Here is a 26,938-nt window from a genome sequence, read left to right as displayed (position 1 = left end):
TCTGCTTTATATTGTTTAAAGTGCTAATCAGCTGGGTGCAGTGCCTCATGCCTGTAATCTCAGCACTTTGGGAGGCTGAGGTGGGTGGATCACCTGAGATCAGGAGTTCAAGACCAGCCTGGCCAACATAGTGAAGCCCTGTCTCTACTAAATATACTGGGCGTGATGGTGCATGCCTGTAATCCCAGCTACTCAGGAGGCTAAGGCGGGAGAATCACTTGAAACCAGAAGGCAAAGGTTGTACTGATCTGAAATCGCGCCATTGTACTCCAGCCTGGGCAACAAGAGCAAAACTCCATCTTAAAAATAAATAAATAAAGCGCTAATCTTCTATGAAGTTATTTTATATACCATGAAGTTTATTATTTCATTTGCTATCTCCCTCATAAGAACAATAATTCCTGTTTTAATTTATCACAGTGGCCCCAGAGCTGAGAAGAGTGCTGGCACATAGTAGGTGCTAATTGGCCAATACCTGCCATTTGAATAAATAATTTCTATTATTGTTATTGTTAGTATTATATGAGAGTTGGGTATATCCCAGTACAGTGAGTTAAGGATTCTGAAGTACAAGAGATGATGCTGGTGAGCCCTGATGACCCCTATGGAAGTTTCTTCAAGCAGTTGAAAATGAGAATCTTTCCCTAGGATGGTCAAAAAATAGCTTCAGAGGTGATCTGATCATCCAGCGTAACTTTATTGTCATATTCTCAGATATTCTTAGAAGAAATTTACTCCTGCCCCCTTTTGCCCACCCATCTGTGTTTTAAAATAGATTTCATTATTATTCGGGTATGGTGAGGACAAACGATCAGGAAACAATTGCCACTGAAAAGATGTTTGTTATGTACTCGCAGATCCCAAGAGAAATGGGCATGCTACACCATGAAGGGCCCCACAAGCAAGCACCAGGTCAGGCAGGAGGCAAAGGGAGAGGAGGGAAATGTGGGCAGGAAGCTTGATTGTGGTTTCCAAGGAGGGGAAATGGTGAGGCATGGTAAGTAAGCTTAAGATTAGCCAATTTGTCCAGAGCAATGGGGCAAGAGAAAGAAATAAAGAGCATCCAAATTGGAAAACAGGAAGTCAAACTGTCACTGTTCGCCTATGATATGATTGTATAGCTAGAAAACCCTAAAGACTCATCCAAAAGGCTCCTAGATTTGATGAACAAATTTAGTAAAGTCTCAGGTTACAAAATCAACATACACAAATCAGTAGCACTGTTATACACCAACAAAGAACAATCTGAGAATCGAATCAAGAACTCAATCCCTTTTACATCAGCTGTAAATAAAATAAAAAACCTAGTAATATACTTAACCAAGGAGGCAAAAGATGTCTACAAGGAAAACTACAAAACACTACTGAAAGAAATAATAAGTGACACAAAAAAATGGAAACATGTTCCATGCTTATGGATGGGAAGAATCAATATTGTGAAAATGACCATACTACCCAAGAAATCTATAGATTCAGTGCAATTCCCATAAAAATACCATCATCATTTTTCATAGAACTAGAAAAAAATCCTAAAATTCATATGGAACCAAAAAAGAGCCCACATACCCAAAGCAATTCTAAGCAAAAAGAACAAATCTGGAGGCATCACATTATTGGACTTCAAATTATACTACAAGACTATAGTAACCAAAACAGCATGGTACTGGTATAAAAATATACACTTAGACCACTGGAACAGAAAAGAGACCACACAAATATTAATATCACAAAAGCTAAATACTTACAGTCAACCGATCTTCAAGAAAGTATACAAAAACATGAATTGGGGAAAGGACACCCTATTCAACAAATGGTGCTGGGAAAATTGGCAAGCCACATGTAGGAGAATGAAACTGGATACCTTTTTCTCACCTTATGCAAAAATCAGCTCAAGGTGGATTGTAGACTTAGACCTAAGACTTGCAAACGATAAAAATTCTAGAAGATAACACTGGAGAAACTCTTCTGGACATTGACTTAGGCAAAGACATCATGATTAAGACCCCAAAAGCAAATGCATCAAAAACAAAAATAAATAAATGGGACTTACTTAAACTAAAAAGCTTCTGCACAGCAAAAGAAATAATCAGCAGAGTAAAGAGAGACCCCACAGAGTGGGAGAAAATATTCACAAACTATGCATCTGACAATGGACTAGTAGCCAGAATCTACAAGGAGTTCAAATCAGCAAGAAAAAAATAATCCCATCAAAAAGTGGGCAAAGGGCATAAATAATCATTTCTTAAAAGAAGATATACAAATGACCAGTAAACATATCAAAAAATGTTCAAAATCACTAATCATCAGGGAACCGCAAATTAAAACCACAATGGGATATCAAGATATCACTTTATCCTGCAAGAATGGCCATAATTAAAAAGTCAAAAAACAATAGATGTTGGTGTGGATCTGGTGCAAAGGTAACATTTTACACTGCTAGGGGGAATTTAAATTAGTACAACCACTATGCAAAACAGTATGGAGTTTCCTTAAAGAACTAAAAATATCTAAGCTATCCCACTACTGGGAATCTACCCAAAGGAAAAGGAGTCATTATATGAAAAAGGCACATGCACACACATGTTTATAGCAGCACAATTTGCAATGGCAAGAATATGAAAACAGCCTAAGAGTCCACCAAATAATGAGTAGATAAAGAAAATGTGGTATATATACACCATGGAATACTACTTAGCCATAAAAAGGGAAAAAAAATGTCTTCTGCAGTAACTTGGATGAAACCGGAAGCCATTATTCCAAGTAACTCAGGAATGGAAAACCAAATACTGTGTGTTCTCACTTTTAAGTGGGAGCTAAGCTATGAAGATGCAACAACATACTGAGTGATATAATGGACTGTGGGTTGTCAGGTGGGGGTGATTGGGAAGGGGGTGATGGATAAAAGACAACATAATGGGTATAGTGTACACTGCTCGGGTGACAGGTGCACTAATATCTCAGAATTCACTACTAAAGAACTCATTCAATAGTTTTGTATACCCCCAAAACTATTAAAATAAAAAATAAATAATTTTTCTAAAAAGATTAGCGAGTTTGAATAATTTCAGTGGGCTCTGGAGCAGAGGGACTGCCGCCTGTCATCTGGCAGGTGGCCCTGCAGTGAGTAGGGCATCTGAACAGAGGCCTGGAGTGTGAGAGCCCAATAGAGGAGGTAGCCAGGAGTGTGGGCTCTGGATTGGTTGATTTCCACATGAAAATCACACTTGGGGGTGAGCTGTTTACTATTTCTATGGATGAGGTAGCCCTGGGAGTCCCTCCAAGATCAGCAATGGCCAGATGTGAAAGCATCAGAATACACAAAATAAAAGCCATGGTTAATACAACTCCCCCAGGCTCCACCACACTCTGCCAGAATCAGAAACATTTCTTTTACCACTCATAGAATTGGTCCTGACTTTTATGGAGAAAATACATCTCCTAGCTACTGCCTTTTATAAAGAAAATACATCTCCTTGCTAATACCTCCTCCTTCCTCACCTGCATACCGTTTTCCACTGTCTCCATATTTAATATAATGATAATTATGATTTTGTAAAGAGAGATGTGATTCAACTGTGACGTTTCAGAAAATGCCACTCCCATGAGCATTGGCAGGTGTTACAACCAAGGCTCTGTTTTTTAAGTTTTCTCAAAGAATTGACTTTTCCCAGTGTATTCCCACTGATGCATGTCCATATACATGTTCACTTAAACAGATATTTCAGATCATTTTTCACTCTGCCTCTTCTCTAAAGGCAAAGTTGGCATCACTTTTGATCCAGGACAGTCTGCTGCCCTGGACTTGGGCATCCAATAACTGCCTGGTTTATATCAACAACTTGGATGAAATGCTCCTGAGTAAAATGAAACTTAATCACAGTCCTTTCCCTTTCCCCTCTGGTTGAGGACTAAAATAACAGTGGGTTAAAATCATGCTTGAAATGTATGCTTCAAAAGATGCTTGAAATGTATCCTAGAAGCTCCAGAAAAGCCATAGGCAATGCCTCTTGCTTGTCTTTGCTGATTTATAGTGTCAGATGTGCAAACTCTGAGTAATGGCTTTTGATCATCTCCTTTTACTCAGAATGGCACAAGACATATCTTTTAAGGCTTCAGCTTTAAAGCTGAAGTTCAAAGTCACTGATATTTATTTTTTAATTTATGCAGCAATTACTATCCTGTTAATAATGATCTAGTTAACAAGTTCTTCTACCTCTGAATTTTAACTTTATCCCAAAAAGAATGGTCAGAATATAAGTTCAGAATTACACACTCCATTCATTGCTTAAATCTGAATTCAAAATAATATGCCAAAGACTTTTACTCTGCTTAATTTTTAAGAATACTTTTATTATATGTACAACAGTGTGTGCAATTTAAATATACAAACCTGCATCATTTCAATCATCTGCTTTTCTTTCTTATTTATCTATCTATCTATTTATTTATTTATTGAGATGGAGTCTTGCTCTGTTATCCAGACCGGAGTGCAATGGCACAATCTTGGCTCACTGCAACCTCTGCCTCCTGGGTTCAAGCAATTCTCCTTCCTCAGCCTCCTGAGTAGAGGGGATTACAGGCATGCGCCACCATGCCCAGCTAATTTGTTTGTTTGTTTTTGTATTTTTAGAAGAGATGGGGTTTCGCCATGTTGGCCAGGCTGGTCTTGAACTCCTGACCTCAGGTGATCCACCCGCCTCAGTCTCCCAAAGTGCTGGGATTATAGTCATGAGCCAAAGTGTCTGGCCTGCTTTTCTATTCTTGAAGGATGCCTGATATAAAACATGAAGCTCATGTTTGGATTGTCAGTCTGCCAAATATGCACTGAAACTGTTAAACCCATTTTCCCACAAAATAATGGCCTCTACCAATGGCTTCTATTATATGGAAATCTACAGTTGTGTAATACATCTCCAAGGACCAAAGTCAAATACAACCGGGTAGGAAAAGAAATCTAAGACATAAATATTTACATAGCTTTATCATGAAAAGCATTTCAGGTAAAATAGCAACATGAAAAAAAGTCTAAGCATTTTCATTCTTAACCGAGAAATCAATCTTTATTGATCCCTATCTGTAAGGTAAAAGAAAAAATAATCCTTTACACTACCTTCTACTCAGACTATAGCTCCAGTTCTCTCCTTTTCAGACACCTTTATAAGAAAAGTGATCTACAGTTGCTTTGCCTTCCTCTTCTCCAGCTCAATTTATAACCTACTGTAACCTGGCCTCTGGACCAAGTATCTTGTGTAAAGATAACAACTTTCCTCTTTGAGTTTTTAAAGATGAGAAAATTTACAGAAGAGAAAATACACTGATTAGCATGTCAATGCAAGATAAAGGAGGTAATTAAGATTGGCACATAAATACACTGGTGCTACTCTCTTGGCCATCTGTTCTTTATGCCTGCTCAGAATCCAATCCTGCTTCGGTAATACCACCCTGATTTTCTTCGAGAAACTTCTGACAGCCTCATGGTTAACCGGGAGATAGTGTAATCCAGGTCTGGCCAATGAGATACAGCGTGGCTCCAGTGATTGCTTAACAGAACAATCACATGACTCAAGTCAGACCAATTAAATCAATGCAGAGATTTTGCCACAACTCTTGGGACATTCTCTTTCATGTTGGTGTATGAAACCTAAGTTTAGCGATGCTGGTGATCAATTTGTTACAAAAACAGAAGGTAGGAAAGTCAAGAGACAAAAAATGTCTAGTGACATCATTTTAACCAAAGGAGTTGGTCTTGCCCAGGAGATCTACCTATAGCATCTTATAGCTTTGTTACATACTTTTTACCTTTTGTTTTGGTTGTTAAAGCCAGTCAGACTTTGGTTTCCAGCTATCATTTGTACTGAAAGAACTGTACGAACAGAGATATCATCCAGTGTTGAGCAATAGACACTCTAGTGGGATTATTAACTATTTTTTTTTAAGTTTTTAATCTTACAAAATGTAAAACTTTTGCGTCTAAAAATTAGAGAAAATTTAAAAAAAAAGCAATTCAAAGGCCAAATGTCCGTTTTACTTCGCTGTCTACTAACAATCACTGCCTCATTATATAATTTTATTTTATATGAATTTCATCTCAATAAAAAAGGGAAAAAGCTTATCCTAACTTTCCAATCCATGATTTACATAATTCAAATAAGTTTTTCAGGAAATAATACACACTGGAGACTCAGAAAGGTGAAAGGGTGGGAAAGAGATGAGGGATGAGAAATTACTTAATGGACACAAGGTGTACTATTCAGGTGATGGTTACACGAAAAGCCCCAACTTCACCACTACTTCACTACTGCATGTAACAAAATTGCACTGTAGCCCCTAAATCTATTTAAAAAAAAAAAAAAGCTTTTCAAAGATCATGTCTAAAAGCCTCTAATATAGTTTGGTTGTGTCCCCATCCAAATCTCATCTTGAATTCCCACGTGTTGTGGGAGGGACCTGGTGGGAGGTAATCACGGGGGCAGGTCTTTCCCGTGCTGTTCTTGTCTCATGAGAAGTGATGGTTTTATAAGGCAGAGTTTCCCTGCACAAGCTCTCTCTTTACCTGCCACCATCCGCATAAGATGTGACTTGCTCCTCCTTGCCTTCCGCCATGATTGTGAGGCCTCCCCAACCACGTGGAACTGTAAGTCCATTCATTAAACCTCTTTCTTTTGTAAATTGCCAAGTCTCAGATATGTCTTTATCAGCAGAGTGAAAACAAAATAATACAGCCATTTTTTTTTTTTTTTTTTTTTTTTTTTTTTGAGACGGAGTCTTGCTCTGTCGCCCGGGCTGGAGTGCAGTGGCAGGATCTCAGCTCACTGCAAGCTCCGCCTCCCGGGTTTACGCCATTCTCCTGCCTCAGCCTCCCGAGTAGCGGGGACTACAGGTGCCCGCCACTTCGCCCGGCTAGTTTTTTGTGTTTTTAGTAGAGACGGGGTTTCACCGTGTTAGCCAGGATGGTCTCGATCTCCTGACCTCGTGATCCGCCCATCTCGGCCTCCCAAAGTGCTGGGATTACAGGCTTGAGCCACCGCGCCCGGCCTTTTTTTTTTTTTTTGAGACAGAGTCTTGCTGTGTTGCCCAGGCTGGAGTGCAGTGGCGCAATCTAGGCTCACTGTAAGCTCCACTTCCCAGGTTCACACCATTCTCCTGCCTCAGCCTCCCAAGTAGCTGGGACTACAGGTACCCGCCACCACACCCAGCTAAATTTTTTTTGTATTTTTAGTAGAGATGGGGTTTCACCACGTTAGCCAGGATGGTCTTGATCTTCTGACCTCGTGATCTGCCCGCCTCAGCCTCCCAAAATGCTGAGATTACAGGCTTGAGCCACCGCACCCGGCCATACAGTCATTTTTTATATCATCATACAGCCTGTTTTTTTCCTCTGTATTCGCTTACAGCTTCCAGATCTCTCATTGCTAAAGTTAGGTAACATCCTAATGTCCAATCTCTGGGGTAAACATTTTTAAGTGAGTCAACATGTGGGCAGTTAAGAGCAGCAGCAGTTTTTAGCAGACCTAATATTTCCTGGCAATCAATTCCTGCATGTCCTTAGTCATTCTCTGGCCATTATTTATATCCTCACTTGTCTTCATCCTTCTGAATTAAAGTGCCCTAAACAGAACACTCTCTTATATCATGTGGTGATCACTGCCTTCTTTCTCGGAGCACACAGCTCTGGAATAATTTATTTTATCACTTTCTGGCAAAGAGTTCACAGGCCTCTTCTGAGTGAGAGCAACATAGTGAGTCAAGGGCAGCGGTCTAAGAAGCCTCTGACTTGATGAATATCTAGACAGTCTTGTACTAAAACTTCCTCCCATATATTCACTTTGATTAATAGCAAATGGGTCCACATTTCAATCTGGAAATGTCCTGATCTCAAGGAATGTTGAGGCTGACCCTAGGTGAGACAAATACCTTTCCAGACCTGGAGGTCCATATCATCAAGATCTGGCTTCGAGAAATCAATGAGCTGTTTATACCACTGCATTCAGATCATCTTCAAATGCCCCACCAGTGTCAGGCTAGAAAACTCCACACTTAGCATATATCTTTTTAATACTTTTTGTGAAGAAAAATCAGTCTTTCACCTTCAAGTTGTCTAACTCATGATACCCTGGTCATGGCCATCAAGCCTTACAAATTTAGCCCAGAAGTCATGGTAAATTGGAGCCAAGTTTTGACACAATAAACTGTCTTCTAATCCAATATGTCATCATATTAGAAGGCTGAAGTGATTAAAAAGGAGAGGAAAATTTTCCATTTTTCTATGGAATATGCTTTTTCTGGCCTCTAATACCCTGAACCTAGATGAATGGTGAGAGAATAAAAATTACAATATCACAGTCTGCTTTTAATTCTATTTCACTGCTACTGTCCATTTATGCAAGTCTTTGTCATTTCTTCCTTTAAACCCAAATGGCACCTCCATCAGGTAAAGACCCCACCATCTATCAATGTGCTTACCATTTGTTTTCTTCATGTTATACAGTTTCTAGAATAGTTTTCCCATATTGCACTTTGATGAATATTTGTATTCCAAGGAAATGATAACAAATCTCCCATAAAACATGTCCTATATTCTAGTGTGTTTGGGAAACATTGCATACCATCAATGTCCTCCAAAGTCACCATGGTTATTAGTACATTAGCAGGTGGGAGAAGTCTTATAATAGAGAAACGTGCTTGACTCTGTGTTTCTTAAACTCATTTTCACCACAAAATACTTGCATGGGCTATGTGTGCATGTATCTCACTGAATAACATCTCTGGAACATAAATGTCTGGAATGCTGTTCTGAAATAAATAAGCGACACATGCTGATTCTATTTTCTCACTCATATTACTGTATTAAATTTGCAATCTCAGAGTACAACAGCAATCTCCAAAAAGTAAAACCAGTTATTGATTTTGGTTTCCTCCAATTATTATTTGATTTGACTTTTTTGAAGTAGCCTGTACATCAACAACGTGTACATTCTTCAAATTCCCCACTTCGATTTCATAATTGTTGTCATTATTATCAACTATTTATCTTATTTTTTAAATACTCATAATGTCCAGTGTCCCAACTTCTTAGCCTGGCATTGCAGATCCAGCTGTGTTTTTTATCCATGTCTCTTTCTAAGCATATCCACAAATCTTTATCATCGGTCCGGACCGAGCCACTCACCATCCCACCAAAATATCTGATGCTTTTTCATCTCAGTGCATGTATTCATCCTGTTTTTGTTAACAAGGTTGCTGTTCCCTTCCTCTGCTGCTTAATCTTACTCATCTGGAATACTGACGATCTTTCCTGACCCAGGCTTCTCTCATCATTTTTGTAGTTTTTTTAATCAATGTTTTTCTCTTTTAGACTGTAAATTTCATAAGGGTAATGGCTACACATGTGTTCCTAAATACTAAATATCCATCTTAGTTCAGTGCATGACAAGTAATCTGTAGATGTTCCATAAAGAGATGTTGGATTGAATCTAAATTCTTTGAATTCTACAGTCCGTGTTTCTCATTGCCTTCTCTCTCATTTTGCATTAGTGTCCACTGCTTTGTCTTGGTAGTTGCCATTTTGGATTTTGTACTGCATTAATCATCTTAAATATACCACACTCTATAACCCTAGAGTTTGGGAATTACGTGCATTTGTATACCTTTAGCAACTAGGATAGTGGTTGGTATGTAATAAGTACTAAATGAACCTTGATAGGTTGACTAGTTAATTCAGGGCACAGTGTAAGTCTCTTGACCCTCGTCAAGTTTTCCTTTGCCATGGCCCATATTAAGCTTCTCTCTCATTCCTTTCTAGCAGTTACTGTCCCTCCAGCTCATATTTGAAGTTGTTTCATACGTGTGTCAAGTTTCTTCTATTGAGCTTGTGAACTCTTGAAGGGTGAAAATCTGTGTTTAATGTTTTTTGTTGTCCAAATAGGTAAGGGCATAATAGAAATTAAGTTTAAATGGAAAGAAGTTGAGCTGGTCATACTACATTTCACTTTATTATTAACATTTATCATACATGGTTACTATTCCAATCTTTTATGCAGACAAAAATAAATGATATAAAATACATAATGCACTTTGATAATTTTAACCATACATAAAATATGGAGTAATGGAAGCTATGTTACATGGATATTTTACAAAGGAAAAACGATGACTTTTATAATAACACATCCAGATGAAATTTATCATTAAATTTTGGATTTCATATGATGTTAAATATGGATATATTCAAAACAATTATTATTTATAGAACCAATTTGATATTTTGTCATTTAAAATAATGAATACTATGTAAATGAGTACTTATAAAAATATTTTTAGGCAAAAAGCTCTGTTCTACTCATTTACTTGGCAGTTACAAAAATATATATTCATCTGAAACTCTAATATATTTACTTGAAGCATTAGATATTCAAATTCAGATGTATATTTTCTAAAGCATTTTACCAATTTAGTGTTCTTGGCTACACACAGTGTATTTGTATACATGATATTAGGTTTGTGTTACAAATAATGCCATTTTAAGCAAAAGACACAGATAAACAATAACACACAGAGACACCATGAAGGTTTTCAAATCAAACATATCCACACATATACCAGCCCCAACGATTGTGCCTTGCACTTAGTGAATCCCCAAAAACATTTGTCGAATGAATACTTGATCAGATAGCATTTATCCTGTTATTTGCACCTAAAATTAACTCTCCAAAGCTATTTCTAGTAGAAATATAATTTTAAAATTTAACAATTTTGTTCTTAATTAGCTACTTCTCAATGGCAGAGCCAGGCCAGTTGATTCCAGATTGAAGAGCAAAGTAGTGTCAGTGATCAAAAGACTAGGTATATTTACGCATGGTTGGACAGCTCTGATGCCTACAGTAAGACATTCATTCAACACATTGAACAACTCGATTTGTCGTACATTCATACAAAACACTCTTATTAATTTTTATAACATTATCACAAAACTAGTAAGTATAACGATATATATAGGCATATACATACACATATATATCTCATTTAGTAGACTTAGTAGACTTCAGATATCTCTTCTCAGTGAGAGGAGCAAGCTATCCTGAGTGAAGCAGGCCTTGTGTCTATAAAACAATTGCTCAATGATGCACAGACCACACTTTAACAGTCTTCCATGTATGACCAGCAGATGGTTGGCAATATGAATGCTGGCAACACTGTTAATGCCAAGCCTTTGAAGCAGTAACATTTTTGTGGAACCAAAGACTAACTGTAATGATTAGTATGGAGTTGTAGCACCTAGCAAGATAATGGTCAATATTTGTTCAATGGAATATCCTGGGGCCATTTTTGGTATAGACCCTTCTTGCAATTTTCCCCCACCTGTTCTGCTTCATGCAGGGTGAAACTTTGCTGAGGCTCATCACTAAAAGTTCAAACATTCGACAGAAGACAGATTATTTTTCTCAATCAAAATTCAGATCACTTTAAGTCATTTCAAAGCTTGGCTCTAGTACTTAAGCAAGACAACCGACAATTCATTTAGCAAATTGGTTAGTATGTATATGTGTTAATGAAATTACTGCTATGAGAGAGTTCTTAAGTGATAATTTAGTAAGATAATTCACATAACAATGTCTTTAAAAATTAAACATAGTTTCCAAAAATTCACAAGCTATTTAGTCAAATATTAAATGTTAGTTTCAATACCACTAGCACATAAAGTCTAAAAATGACCTTTAAAGTAAAATGTAAAGTAAAAATGACCTTAAAGTGAGACTATTCGTTTTAAATTTCAGTATTATGGCTTTTCAAAAGTATAAATGAATAAAAATATACCCACTGCTCTGCATTAAATCATGCTACACAGGAAAAGATCTACTTGAACTAACATAATAATACTTTAGTATTTTAAATGCAAAGGTATTAGTTTCAAAACACAGAGTCATTTACTCTCAGTTGAACACTTCCAAATCAATAAATACTAATTTTGTCTATAAAATGTACAAGCCCAAAGGACTGAAGATAGTTTGTTTTGTTAAATTAATTAACATGACCCTTAGACTTTGTTTACCCATTCATTTTCTTGGCTATCAAAGTTAGTGTCAAGGTCAATTTCATTTCATTCTGAATATAATGATCCCAAAATTTAAATTAATAGATTCAGAACCAATGTCATTTCAATGTCATATATGTTATAGTATCATAGAAAGTTTACCTAATTTTAATTTGATTTAAAATTTGCTGCAAAAAGGGTGGCCAATGAATGCACAGTGAATCCAAGCCACCAGAAGAATGTGTTTTAAAGAGATAGAAAACAGTATGAGACTTCAGATTTGTGAATTGATAAAATAAAGCTTATACTATAAATTCAATATTATATATCCAATATAAGTAAAACTAGCACAGAAATTCTCTGCCCCTTTTCTCTCTTTAAATAGGAATGGAAATACATGTAAAATTCTAATCTTCTCAAATTTTTCATACTTTAATATCACATTAACTTTTGTAATATTTAGAATTAATATTAGAAAAAATTATAGGCGATAATAGAATGCTTAAGATGTATTGACTAAGAATTTTTAGTTCACAATTATTTTTGAGTCAGGCAGGCCCTAAGTTAAGATCCAAAATTTCTATGCATGACCTTCCCTTTTAGGTTGGGGGGATGGGGGTTGTCCATGCTCAGAACTTGGAAGAAGTTAGCAGGTTTTAGCAGTATTTCAAGGTGCACTGGTTACAGAGGAGCATGTAGCATTAAGGTAAACACATCCTAAAACCTCAAGGCTTCTTCATACCCAATGTCACATGGAGATACATATGGCATTGAAAAAATTGTCATTCTTCATTCATCCATTAGGTTTTTTTTTTTTACTGTTACCACTGTGTTGGAATTATAATAAAGTATTATGTGATATACTATCTAAAACTGTTATTTTTGATGAGGAGGAATATGATACAAAATGGTTTTCAGATTGCAACAGTGTTGAGTTACCTCAAAATGTGCATCCAGAGTTGTAAAATGTCCATCCAGAGTTGTAAAATGTCCAGGAAATCCTATAATTTTCATATAATTAAAGCATTTTACATGTTTCCATTCACTGTTTTTTAATACAAGATGTATAATTTAATGACAACACATGCCACATAACTCCAAATCTACTTATAAATCATTGTAATATTACAATAGTTCTTATATTGATAAGGAAAAGCAGCATAATGCATTAAGAAGGCAGACTTCCTGGGTTGAAATTTTGGTTCTATCCGTTGTCAATCATGTGACTTTGTGCAAGTCATTGGGCTATTCTTTGCTTTGGTTCCTCAACTCTAAAAATGGGTGTGATCAAAAGAGTACCATGTCACATCATTATTATGAGGATTAAGTGAAACAATAACAACAGAATACAGGCAAAGCAATTGGAGCTATTACTGGGTATGTAGTAATCCCTTAATAAGTGTTAGCTACAATTTTTATTATCAGTAGAAGTTATAGTGACTAATGTTAATATAAATCATTACTAATTTTTGAGCATTTAGTAAGTACTGAGCATGATAGACAATATGCTTATGTTTAACCCTAAAAATAATATGAAGCACATTCTATTATGAAGAAAGTAGATCCTTAAAAATATAAAATATGTTAGCTTATAAATACCATAATAGCTGAGAATTTGCCCCATGAAATACGGCAAAGTACAGCTGAAATCATTTTAATGACCCTTTCATGCCTCTAATGAGGATTACTGCTTCCAGGATGCTGATGAGAAAACAGTCACGACAATATGAAAGGACTTGCTAGCTAATCAGCTGTGTTCACTCATTAGCCCTACGAATGTTAAATCCTTGAAAGTTATTTATGTAAAGATATCTTTATTAAATTCAAAATATTCAACTTTTTCTTGAAAACTCTGATGCTAGGTTCCTTGTTTTTCATTATATCTGGACTTTTCACAAAAGTCTCAAGAGCTTCTGTGCCAAATAACAATTATTATTACCTCACCTAGTAGTATACACATATTGCCTACACATGTAACATGGTATTTTTGTTATTCAATACATAATGGCTAACGATAAAGGTTTTTAATAATGGTTTGAAAACCATGATCAAATTTCATAAATTAAAATTTAATAACAGGCCGGAAGCTGTGGCTCATGTCTGTAATCCTAGCACTTTGGGAGGCTGAGGCAGGCGGACCACTTGACGTCAGGCGTTCAAGATCAGCCTGGCCAACACGGTGAAAACCCATCTCTACTAAAAATACAAAAATTAGCCGAGCATGGTGGTGCATGCCTGTAGTCCCAGCTCTTGGGAGGCTGAGGCAGGAGAATGGCTTGAATCTGGGGGGCGGAGGTTGCAGTGAGCCAAGATCGCACCACTGCACTCCAGTCTGGGTAACAGATTGAGACTCAGCTTCAAAAAATAAAAAAAAAGTTAATAATGGTTTGCACATACTTTAGATGTGAAAAGCATTTCACATACTAAATTAGCGTAAGCCCATATAATTACCACAATCATGAGTGTTTTGTTTGAAAATTATGGATTTAAAATAAATATTACTGTATTTACTATGCTAAAAACAATGTTGTTGCATCAATGTGGAAATGATAAACATTACATACACTTTAGAATGAGGATAGAATACACCTTGTGCGTCCACAAATTATCAAGCTCCCTAACGGTCCTTTACAAGTACAAATAAAGCCTTATTTTCATATCTTATACATATACCTTGTCAGAAAAAGTCTCATGAGTTGTATTCTTTGAAGAGTCTGACCTCTCATATGAGAGCCTTCATAAAATTAAGAGTTTCAGGTATCTAAGTTAAAGGTTTAGTTTTAAAATAGGCTTACTGTCCCCTTCTTCATCCTCGTTCCCCTCCCTGCACTTCTCTGATCCCCAGGGCCATTATGGCACAGCACCCAGTATTCGTGGCCCAAGGAAGCCATGCCAGTTGCAGACACCAAAAATAGCACTGATTTGCTAGAGCTGTCCACAAGAGAAAAGGATGCCCAAAGGCAGCTAGAAGAAAGTGAGTCTTGCTGGAGGCCTTAGTCAGCTCTCTTCTCCTCTAATAAGAAATAAGCCCTGAGGAGAAAGAGTAAAGCATGCTTTTCACACCTTTTACACATTAATGACTTTCTCTCTTGCAAATGGGGGACAGAAAATCTATACCACACAGTCCATATTGTCCTTAACATTTTTCATGATTTGCAAAATGTCACCAGGTTTCTTCAATAATAGCCTTCTTCAAGAGGAACTCTCCATTATTACATGTGTCCACTTGGAAAAGATGAAAACAAACATAATAACACAATTTTAATGAATGGGAGAGGAGGCATGGTGGTTAATTTTTAAATCTCTAATTTTTTTTTCTTTATGTTCCAGGGATGGATTTTACTCTAAAAGGGAATACTTAATGTCAATATATAGAGACATCAGTTTGTGATGCTGAACTGTCTGATTGAACTTCTTTCCATTTCCAGCATAAATATCCAAGTATAAACTGAACACTACTTGTTTGTAATGGGGAGAAAGATTTACAGAAAAAAAAAAAAAAAAAGGAGCATTGATTTATCTTCAGTGGAGAATGTTTAGCCAGCATGTAGTTTGTCTAGTCCAGCATTCAGGAGCTTCTGCCTGCCTGGTTTCTTGGGAATTCTTTTCATTCTTCTCCAGCTGGGGGAGGCGGCTCACATAGCTTGTACAGCCTAGAAAAGGCATGGAAAAGTTTGACAGTGACTTAGTGTATTACCATTACCTGAGGTGTCTTTATTGGTAGAACAAACATGTTGATGATAATTTCTTGTTTCATGAGTCATGATCAGATTGTCTATTTCACTAAAAAAAACATATGAATTAGCAAACTCCAAAAATTAGATTCTATGGTTTAGAAAACACCAGGGCCCCTTTGCACATCTTCATGGCTGTGGATGAAGCAATGCTGAAGGTTTTAAACCTGCTCCTTTTTCTCCAATGCCAACCACCCAGGCTGTTCACCACACTCGTGGTAAAACCTGCTCTCTGGATTCCAGGAAATGATATTATTATGAAAATTACCATCATGTCTATCATGATTTTCTTCTAGCAAGATAGCACCTATCTCATAGGGGTCTACTGATTTTCTGACTTGTTTTAGAAATGTGCTTCATTTTGTAGTATCCCCAGAGTGCAGGCAGTTGGCTGTGGATAGGCTGATATGGCAAGATTCCTGAGACCTAAATCTCAAAGGCACAATTGACTAGAGTTTCCTAAGGACAAATTGCCCAGCTCTGCCCAGGGCCCACTCACCTGACTATGGGCTCTCCAAGTGGGTCAAGGAATCCACGTAAACCATGGAGATGCCTGGAAATGCTTCCCATTGCAGCCCGGGTCTAGTTGTTCAAGACTACGCAGCATGCAAGGAAAACTCAGGGGATTTAACTAGGGTCACACAAGTTCTGGGGCTCCGCGTTCAGTGTTTAAATGATAACAGCAGAACCAAAGTAAAAGGGAACATAATAGCTGCCTGATAGCCCTAGTGATCTCAAGGCCATGCGCATTACTTACAGCATATCCTGAGAGATTGATTGGCTGAACTAAAATGCTGGATTGGACTAGGCCTGTTCTCTAAACAGCACCCATGGTCACACTGGTCCCACTGCAGAGCTTGGACTAATGATGTCAAAATATAAGGTGCAGATTTCCACTTGGCATCTTTTCATAACAGCACTCCAAACCCAGGACTACCTGAGGTGATTCAATCCCTTTTACCGACTAAATTGAAAACAGCTTCAATGAATTGTTGACCAATTTAGCAAATTATAAATTTCCTCTCCCTTTGACATTTAATCCCATGCTAATTATAGATCAAAGGAGAAGAATCAGCAAGATTTAATACTGAGTTATAACTCCTGGTTAACAAAATGAGCTTTCCTAGTATGAGAACATGTAGAAGAAGCTATTGACTTTGGAGGTTTGCAAAATGTATTAAGTCTGGAAGGTGGTTTATGGTCTATATGTTATCTCCATGCAAGAGGCAAATACTGAAATAAAGACACCTCATATCAGAAAAAGCTTATTTCATCCTTCCCAGAGAAAAGAATACATTAAATTGACCCGATGTACTTCAAAGTTTCTTTTGCAGCCGAAGAATATGGTGTTACTTCAAATTGCATTCCCAGGTTTGGGATAATGAAATAAGAAGGTTCTTTTTCTTCTTAATTTCCTTCCTCTTATTTCCCTAACAGTGCTACCTAATGATTGAAAAGGCACAGTGGGCTTAGTCACGTAGGACAGGAATGGGAAGATGGGTGGCGAAAGTCCTGCCCCATGAGATCTGGGCTGAGCCATCACATTCCATTACCTTGCTCAGCACGTTTCCACGTAATGTAACTAATAGCACTGGGTAGACGAGTCTTTGAAATGTCTGCCTTGCAAATTGAAGAAAAGGCTACTCCCTGTGATCATCTAATGAAATAATAGCTCTGGGTATTGTGGAACTGGGCAGATTCAGCTTCTGTGAGGCTTCTTGGAAGTGACTCAGGGTTATTTGAGTTCAGACACATTTGTAATGGAAATTGCAGAGCTCTGGGAATTTAGAACAGGCAGATGAAGTTTCTAAGTGAAATGTAATAGGTAAGAGTTGGACTTTCATCCTGCACTGAAACATTTATTTTTTGGCAGATAAATTGTTGGGTAGTGTGAGGCCTTGGTCTGCCCATCATTTGGGGCCCTTTTGTATTCTCATTCCACCTATGCACATCAGTGGCCCTGCATGAAAACGGTTTGTTTTTGGCCTTCCTTCTTCTATTCTTGTTTGAGCTCAGGTAGCCCAAATTTCCTGCCCAAATGCAAATCTGCCAAGAGCAGAACTTTCCAACTTCATGCTATAGATGGTGCTTTTCACGTTTCTACATAGCAAAAATAAAAGCTATGTGAAAGGAGACCACAAAGTAAATGCCTCTTTCAAGGTTAAAGCATCAATCATACTCTGTCCCAAGGCAATTCTCCCCATCTCACAAATGAGAAAAGTGAGTCTCAGAGAGGAAAAAAAATATCCCGACTAAATAAGGTCACATAGCCATTTATTTTTTATTTTTTCTTTCTTTTTATTTATTTCTTTTCTTTTTTTTTAAGAGACAAGGTCTCACTCTGTCTCCCAGGCTGGAGTGCACTGGTGCGACCATAGCTCACTGCAGCCTCAACCTCCAAGGCTCAAGCTATCTTTCTATCTCAGTCTCCTGAGTAGGTTGGACCACAGGCAGACAGCACCATGCCCAGCTATTTATTTATTTATTTTGAGACAGAGTCTCGCTCTGTTGCCCAGGCTGGAGTGCAGTGGCGCAATCTTGGCTCACTGCAACCTCTGCCTTCTGCCTTCTGGGTTCAGGAGATTCTATTAGCCTCCCAAGTAGCTGGGACTACAGTGCCTACCACCATGCCCGGCTAATTTTTTAATATTTTTAGTAGAGATGGGGTTTCACCATGTTAGCCAGGATGGTCTTGATCTCCTGACTTCATGATCCGCCTGCCTCGGCCTCCCAAAGTGCTGGGATTGCAGGCATGAGCCACCGCGCCCTGCCATTTTTTATTTTTTATTTTATGTAAAGACAGGGTCTTGCTTTGTTGTCCAGGCTGGTCTTGAACTCCCAGTCCCAAGCAATTCTCTCACCTCAGCCTCCCAAAGTGCAGGGACTACACATAGGAACCACCATGCTTGGCCCATTTTTTTCACTTTTAACCACTATAGAATGCCCCCTCCTGATTAAACAAGTAAAGAAAATCAGGTTTTCATAGCACAAGAGTTCCAGATTTTGTGACATAGCAGAGGACAAAGCCAGTGTGCTGGATGTGCAGTACGACATCTGGAATGTAATATTTGGTTCTTGAGGAATAGAAGCTTATTGCCCTGAAGAGTCAACGTATGAAGCTGGGAGGGGAAGGTCCTTTGTACTCCCTCCTCACATACCCATTCTATCCTATCACAATACCCATTCACTTGATTCTCTAAATTTATTTTGTCTTTGTATTCTACTAGGCTGTAAGCTCTTTGAGTGCATGAAGTGTTTCTCATCCATCTTAATACTCCAATGCCAAAAGCAGTTCTGGACACATCTTTTAGACACAGGTTGCTAAAGGGGAGGATATAAAATGCATTGGAGCCAAGGGTGTCCAAGAAACATCCCTCCCCAGAGCAGGCTTTACCTACCTCAGAATTATTAAACTCTGATACTCTGCTTTCTAGCTTTCTGATTTCCTAAATTATTATATTCACTCTCTCAGCAGTGTGACTATGGCTGATTGCTCCTTTCTGAATTCCAGAACAACCATCTCCAGTCCATGGCTCACTTTGGATTCTGTAGCCCTGCTTCCTCTGCTTTCTCTTCAGTGCTGACATCCCCTGAGGGTGTCCTGACCTTCTCTCATCTCTCTTAACCATTCATCGTCGTAACGAAATTGATTTCTGAGTCTTCACCTACCTCCTAAATATCGAAGACTCATAGGACTATAGCGCCACCTATTCTTTTCTCCTTGGCTTTCGACCAGTATATTCCACCGTCCACAATGTCCTCTCCAGGGATGACGACTGATGTTCAATCTCAGTACTACCAAGCTGAGCTCCCCATCTCCTCCCTGTGTGTGTGCTTCCCCTCAGTGCCCACTGTCTCAGGGGAAAGAACCACGAGCACCTCATTGTATAAGCCAAAGATTTGGTGGTCATCCTAGAATCTTCCTTTTCCCTAAACTCCTTTATCCAATTAGTGTCCAAAGACTATTGATTCTGTCTTCTAAATATCTCTCTAATCCATCCTCTCATCTTGGCTTCAATACTCCATAATCTTTTTTTAAGCTCCTGTTTCAGTCTTAGCTGTCCTCAGATGGGCCCTCCTGATGTTGCCAGAGATAAATTCTAAAATTCAAATCTTCCAGATAGGAAGATTGCTTATGCAAGCCTCCCTGTTGTCTTCAGGGTAAAAATCAAAACTCTTCTGAACTCCTAAAAGTCTCTTCTGATCTGGCCCTGGCCTACATCTCCAGCCTCACTTCACATTATACTTGAATCACATTCAACCACCAGTCATTGAGGTCTAGGCGTAGTTCTCAGAACATCATGTCTTCTGTGGTCCTTGGTACTATTGCATCCCCAGTATGGGACATGCATTACAATGCTGACAGGCCCAGGAGTATTCTGTGACCTCTTCTCTCTGTCGTTAGGCTGCATTATGTCCCTTCTCTGTGTTCTCATGACAATCTGTGCCTATTTCCATCACACACTGTGTACTATTTTCATTCTATTCCATTGTTGCTCTACTGCACTTCAACAACTGGTGGAGGACACTATGTCTTTTGTCCTCTAGCTCTTAGCAAGGGGCCTGGCACCTAAAGACACATAGCAGAAATTCAATATATGTGCTCTGAGTAAATGTTTTTAAAAGTCAAGTGGTTGGTGACAGAAAAACTCTGATAGGGATGGGTTGAGGATTTGAATCAAATAGTATCTCAGACAGAGATAGCAAACTTCAGCTCCATTAAGATGTTTCCAGAAACATTATCCCAGCTTTGCCCATGGATGGCCTCACTGTGATTGCCAAATGTGTTCTTCAACTCACTGTCTTTGGGGCTGGAGTCCAGGTTCTCAGTTGGGAGCGATCCCAGCCCCTCTGTGCTCCTTGGCATTCTCTCTGCACCCTCCACAGGGTGATTCCTGCTTTCTACCTTTCCTTGTAATCATGCCTTCTTCGCTTCGTCTTTTTAACTGAAAACTCTGTGAGGGCCAGGGCTACTTCTAATTCAGGTTTATACTCTCCCTGGGGCATAGCAGAGTGCTTTGCATTTCTGAGGTCCTCAATAAATATTTGCAGAATGAATGAAAGAATAAATAAAATAAATTTTAAAAATTACTCTTGCTTTCTCTCTCAGGCCTATTACTCCCTTGTAGACAATGTCAACTTTATGGCTGGCTCATTTTAATGAGTTTCGTTTCAAGCATTTTCAACATAACCCAATATGGTTTCTTTTCTTGCGTTCAGCCTGCATATTGGTTTATTGATCAGGGTGCTGAAGTCTGATCCTCACCTCACGGTTTATTAGTGTTTATAGGTCTAGCTAAGAACACCTTGCTGAGCCATGATCTTGTTTTCTTATTGGAATTTTAACACTTCACTGGGTCTATTATCCAAACGTACCATGCCTCCCAAGGTGCTGGATGGAGAATGGGTATGTAAAAATAATCCTTTAGCAATAGAAAGCCTTAGATTCTAACCTAATCAACTGTGAAAGGCAACATTAACAAAACTTGAGGATGAAATAGAGTTAGGAGTCAGCACTAAAAATAAATGCAATTAGAACAGGAGTGCTCCATCCATTTTCAGGGGGAAAATATGTTTTCCCTTTGAAAGCCCTTTCACTACCCACATGGTTTTTCAGAATGAAATATTACTTCATAAATGCTGCAGCCATCATTCCCACTCTGGTAACTGCTCTGTAAAGAGAAATAGTGTTTTGTCTGTGGCAGCGTTTGGAAGAGCCTATTTTTTGTTAAAATACAAATGTATAAAAGCAATCAAATGTAAAAGAAATTATTTAGCTTTTCCCCACTTCAAGACGGATGGTTGCCTACTCTCATCACCAGGGAAATCAAAACCAGAGCATTTCCCTGATGACTATTATTTATGTTCATTTATTTTAAAGTCAATGGGAGTCCTTTCTTATTATGCTGTGTGAACTGTAAATATTTGAGATAACAAACAAAAATCTCATTTATTCATTTCTTCATTCAGACATTCTTGAAATCTGTTCAGATATTTGATGTTTACTATGATAAGTAATAAATAAAATCCAAAAAAAAAATTCTCTACCTCCAGAAAACTCACATTCAGGTTGGGCAAAGGAACATGTGACAATATATTGCAACAAAATATGATAAATTTTATCATAGGTCAATATGAAAGATGCTAAGGGAGTACAGAGAGGAAGGAAACTCAAGCAAGACTCCAAGGGGAAATGACATCTAAGCTAGGTTTTGCAGTGAAATAGGAGTTTTCCATACAAACACATATAGGAAAGGCAATCATGCTAGAAGGAACGGCATGTACAGTCACAGAAGTATAAATGAAAATGTCATCTCGGTTGTTTGGCACGCCTGGATTTCAAATTTTAGCAGTGCCTGTGTGAGCTTTTCTTTTTGAATTCATGATAGTACTTGCAAAATAGAATAATATCCATTTATTTCTGAGAGCATTTATGTGTAATCACACTTAGCCATTGGGTGTTTCAAGGGCAATCTCCGTAATTACAATCAGTACGACACGGGGCATATCCCAGATCAGTTGCATTAGCAGAGGGACGTTGCCGGGAAAATGCTGGCAAATCTGTCGGGCAAGGGCACAGCAGGGGAGGCACTTACCTTGGTGCAGACTGTGGGGTCCGGTCTCTGACTCCCAAATTCTTCGCTGTGTTCTGAACTCTTGCTCCCTGAAAGTCAGGAAAATCATTTTTATCCCTACAATGTGTTAGTAATCATTTAACACACCATTAACATCTATGTGTAGGATACTTATTCCAACAATGTCTTTAACTTCAAGGGAGATTAGCCAAGAGAAAGACAGATATCGCCGTCAGAGTATTTTCAACATTAATGCTTTTAATAAAAATGTGCTGTTATGTTGCTTTGTCTTTATTCCTAGAAGCAATCAATACTTCAGATGTTGAAAACAGGCCAGGCACAGTGGCTCATGCCTGTAATTCCAGCACTTTGAGGGGCCAAGGTGGAAGGATTACTAAAGCCTGGGAATTCAAGACCATCCTGGGAAACACAGTGAGACTGTCTCTAAAAAAATACAAAAATTAGCCAGGCATGGCTACTCGATTGTGGTCCCAGCTACTTGAAAGGCTAAAGTGGGAGGATTGCTTGAGCCTAGGAGGTTGAGGCTACAGTGAGCTATATTTGTGCCACTGTACTCCAGCCTGCGAGACAGAGTGAGAGACCCTGTCTCAAAAAAAAAAAAAAAAAAAAAGAAAAAAAAGAAAAAGAAAATAAATAAAAATTTTAAAAAGATGTTGAAAATAGTAAATGAGCAGACTATAAATACCTGCTCTGTGTTACCACTTTTCTGGAACAGAAATCACAGTTTTATCACACCTGTTTTTTTTCTTACCTGAATCATTAACTATTTTAAGTTTACTAGTACATAGCAAAAAAATATTTTCTTAACTACTTCTGAAGCAATTCCTGGACAAGCCATGTCCATGCAGATCTATGAAATCTAGTAATTCTGCCTCAGAGTTTATAATACAATCTACTTTGGCAATGAAAAAGTCTTCACAGTCTGCCAAGTTCAAGAATGAAGTTATAATCACTTTAGTTCCTCATGAAAATTAATTACTACATAGGACCAAATACCAGAGTTTGGGGTTTGGAACAGGTTAAGGAGAGTTGTCCAAAAACTCTGAAACTCTCTCTCCAGCTACTACATTCTGAACTAAGGAAAGAAACAAGATAAAAAGAAGGAAAAAAATAACATATTCTCTCAAAAAGGACGTAAAATAGGAAAACAAATAGGGAAGGGAGTGTGGCATCAAAAGGAAGGTGGGAAGAAATTTAGGAATTGCAATTATGGACTTAAGAAAAACTATTTTGGCTAATCCAAAAGCAGTTATCTCAACTGACTGTTCACAGACAGTTGCAGATCAATTGAACTCATTGTTCTGCTCTTTCCCCACTTTTCACCATTGCACTTGAGCGGTCTTTAAAAACAAAAACAAAGAAACAAACAAAGAAAACTGTTTATTTTGAGTAATTTTACACTTAGAGAAAAATACAGACAGAACTGAGACTTTACATACTCCATGTGGCTTCCCCTAATGTTAACTCTTCACTTAGCCACAGTATGATTATTAAAACCAAGAATTAACATTGGTACAATCTTACTAAACTGCACATCTTATTCAAATTTCTTCATTTTCTCCCACTAAGGTATCTTTTCTGTTCTAAGATCCAACCTAGGATCCCACATTGCTTTTTGCTTACATGTCTCCTTATTCCCCTCCAATCTCTGCCAGTTCCTTAGGTTCTTCCTGCCTTTCATGACCTTAACACTCTTGATAAGTATTGGTCATTACTTTGCAAAATGTCTCAGTTTGGGTGTGTCTGATATTTGCTCACGATTAGAAACAGGAAATGCACTTGGGGCAACAAAATCACAGAAGTGATGTCATGCCCTTCTCAGTGCATCCTATCAAGGGATACAGGATGTTGTCATATCTTATCACTGCTAACATTAACTTTGATCACTTTGGCGTCTGCCAGATTTTGCCACTGTAAAGTTACTCATTGCTTTTTTTTTCTGTAGTTAATAAATGTGTTTGGGGATATACTATGAGACTATGCAATATCCTGTTTCTCTTCAAACTTTCACTCACTGATTTTAGCCTCCGTTGCTGTATCTTGTCTATAACAATAATATTGTTTTGTTATGGACTGGAATTCTGTTACAAAGAGTAATCTTTTCTCTCTAAATTATTTATTTATTCAAGTATGTATTTAAATCAGTGTGGACTCATAATTATTTTATTCCATGAGATATAATCCAATACTTATTATTGTTATTTTTTTGCTAAAATTGTTTCAGTTTTGGCCACTGGGAGCTCTTTCTGGTTGTTTCTTGTGCCTTTTTAATATGCTGCCATCATTGTTTAGTACTCCTTTATTTTCTGGCACCTCAAGATGTTCCAGACTTGTCTGTCTTGTCTCATCTGGTAATTTACCATTTCTCCGAGGGGCCCTGGCTATTTTTATTGGGGAATGGTATTTAGAAGCCAAGATTTGGACACTGAGTGAGCTCTTTACTACTGGGAGGATAATTGCAACTAGGCCTTTCCAGCAGGCAGGGCTAATTTACATATACAAACATACTCATACATCTATATTCATTTCTACATCTATCCATATTTGTATGTGTCTGTGTGTGTATTTATCAGTTCATACTGATACATGTGATTTCAATCCAATAGCATAGGGTTCATTCCAGATTCCAGTCTTCTTCCTTTCCTTATTTGTAACTTTTTTCTCAGACAGTGAGAAATCAGCTTCTCATTATTTACAATAATTTATTTGTTCATTCTTAGTAACACATAAATTAGTTTTAGAATTCCTAAATCATACCCTGTGAAAAACAGATTTACTAACTAGTGTGCAGTATCTGTGTACAATCCTTTTTATCTATAGCCTTATAGTATTTCCATTAAGAAAAATGTTTGCTTTCTTAAAAGGTTTCAAATAAAACTGATGCTTGTCATGGTGAAGACATCAGTTGGCACATTTCACTTTAAATTCATCTATATTGTTCATAAACTCAACATTCCAGCTACTTGTGTTTTTACACTCTGGCTTATATTGCTCCCTCTACTTAAACACTCTTCCTGCCCCCTTCCTGTGCTGTCTGCATCATATTTATCTCCCAAGTTCCAAATCAAATATCATCTTAGTTAATAACTGATTGGTCACTCACCATATCAGGCACTGTTTTAAGTGCATTAAGTATATTTACTTATTTAATCCTCACAACAACACTATGAAACAAGTACTATTATTATCCTTGTTTTAATACTGATGAAACTAAGTACCAAAGAGGCTAAGAATATTCCCCTGAATCACCCAGACAGTCAACACTGGAGTTGGAATTCAAATTGTGCTGCTTGGCTCACGAGTCTGTTCTCTTTTATTCACAATAGCAAAGTCATGGAACCAACCTAAGTGCCCATCAACAGTGGGTTGGATAAAAAACGTGGTACATATACACCATGGAATACTATATGCCATGAAAAGCATAAAATCATGTTATTTGTAGCAGGCTGAATGCAGCTGGAGGCCATTATCCTAAGTGGATTAACACTTAAATAGAAAATCAAATACTGCATGTTCTCTCTTTTAAGTGGGGACGATACAATGAGTATACATAGACGTAAAGATGGAAACGACAGACACTGTGGACTCCAAATGGGGAGAGGAAGGAAGGGGGACAGGATTAAAAAATTACCTATTGGGTATAATGTTTACTGTTGGGGTGATGGGTTCAATAGAAGTCCAAATCCCAGCATTATGCAACGTAACCATGTAACAAACCTGCACATGTACCCCTTAAATCTAAAACAAAACAAAAACTTACTCTGTGCTCTTAGTCCCTATCATAAATTCATCTTCTGCATGAAGCCCTTCTCCAGCTATCCTAGTTAGAATGAAATCATTGAACAAACATCTTTTGGCATTTACTTTGTACTAGGTACTATTTTGGGAAACTGTGATATAAAAATGAGTAAGATTTATCCCAGCCAGGGAGGAGCTCAGTCTACTCATTTGCTTCCTGTTCTGAGTCTTGATATGCTGAGGTTAGTTACCCTACAGAGACTTGCTTGCCTGTGCCCGTGACATGGTGATTTTCCTATGCATGTGTCCACCGTGAGATTAGGCAAGGACCACATCGACTTCATGTCTTTGTTCTTAGTGCCCAGTGTGATGCTTTGATACTGAAGGTAAGGGGTCAGGATACTTTGAAATCCCAGTTTTTATTAAAAAGGTTAAGAAGACATTTGTGCCCGGGCGCGGTGGCTCATGCCTGCAATCCCAGCACTTTGGGAGGCCGAGATGGGCGGATCATGAGGTCAGGAGATCGAGACCATCCTGGCAAACACGGTGAAACCCTGTCTCTACTAAAAAATACAAAAAGCTAGCCAGGCGAGGTGGCGGACGCCTGTAGTCCCAGCTACTCAGGAGGCTGAGGCAGGAGAATGGCGTGAACCCACGAGGCGGAGCTTGCAGTGAGCTGAGATCCGGCCACTGCACTCCAGCCTGGGCGATAGAGCAAGACTCTGTCTCAAAAAAAAAAAAAAAAAAGACATTTGTTCTAGGCTGCCATCAAAGAGCACTAGAAATATATAATTTATGGCATAGAAAAATTTAAATTTATAATGTAAATGACAGTTTCT

The 26,938-nt window shown here is 38.0% G+C and overlaps 1 protein-coding gene across 1 annotated transcript in view; it reads right to left on the bottom strand.

Annotated features, from left to right (window-relative positions):
- Positions 1-9,964: 9,964 nt before the first annotated feature.
- The window catches only part of PREX2 (phosphatidylinositol-3,4,5-trisphosphate dependent Rac exchange factor 2), a 287,857-nt gene continuing 270,883 nt past the window's right edge, over positions 9,965-26,938 (bottom strand). The window contains exons 39-40 of the mRNA XM_008000802.3: positions 22,362-22,429; positions 9,965-15,684 (exon numbers count right to left, since the gene is read on the bottom strand). Coding sequence (XP_007998993.2) covers positions 15,639-15,684; positions 22,362-22,429 — 114 coding nt within the window. The 3' untranslated portion in view covers positions 9,965-15,638. The remainder of the gene's footprint in view (positions 15,685-22,361; positions 22,430-26,938) is intronic.

This window comes from Chlorocebus sabaeus, chromosome 8 (assembly GCF_047675955.1).
Source record: "Chlorocebus sabaeus isolate Y175 chromosome 8, mChlSab1.0.hap1, whole genome shotgun sequence".
Taxonomy (NCBI): Eukaryota; Metazoa; Chordata; class Mammalia; order Primates; family Cercopithecidae; genus Chlorocebus; species Chlorocebus sabaeus.
The sequence above is the reverse complement of the archived record's forward strand: the minus strand, read 5'-3'. Positions and strand labels throughout refer to the sequence as shown.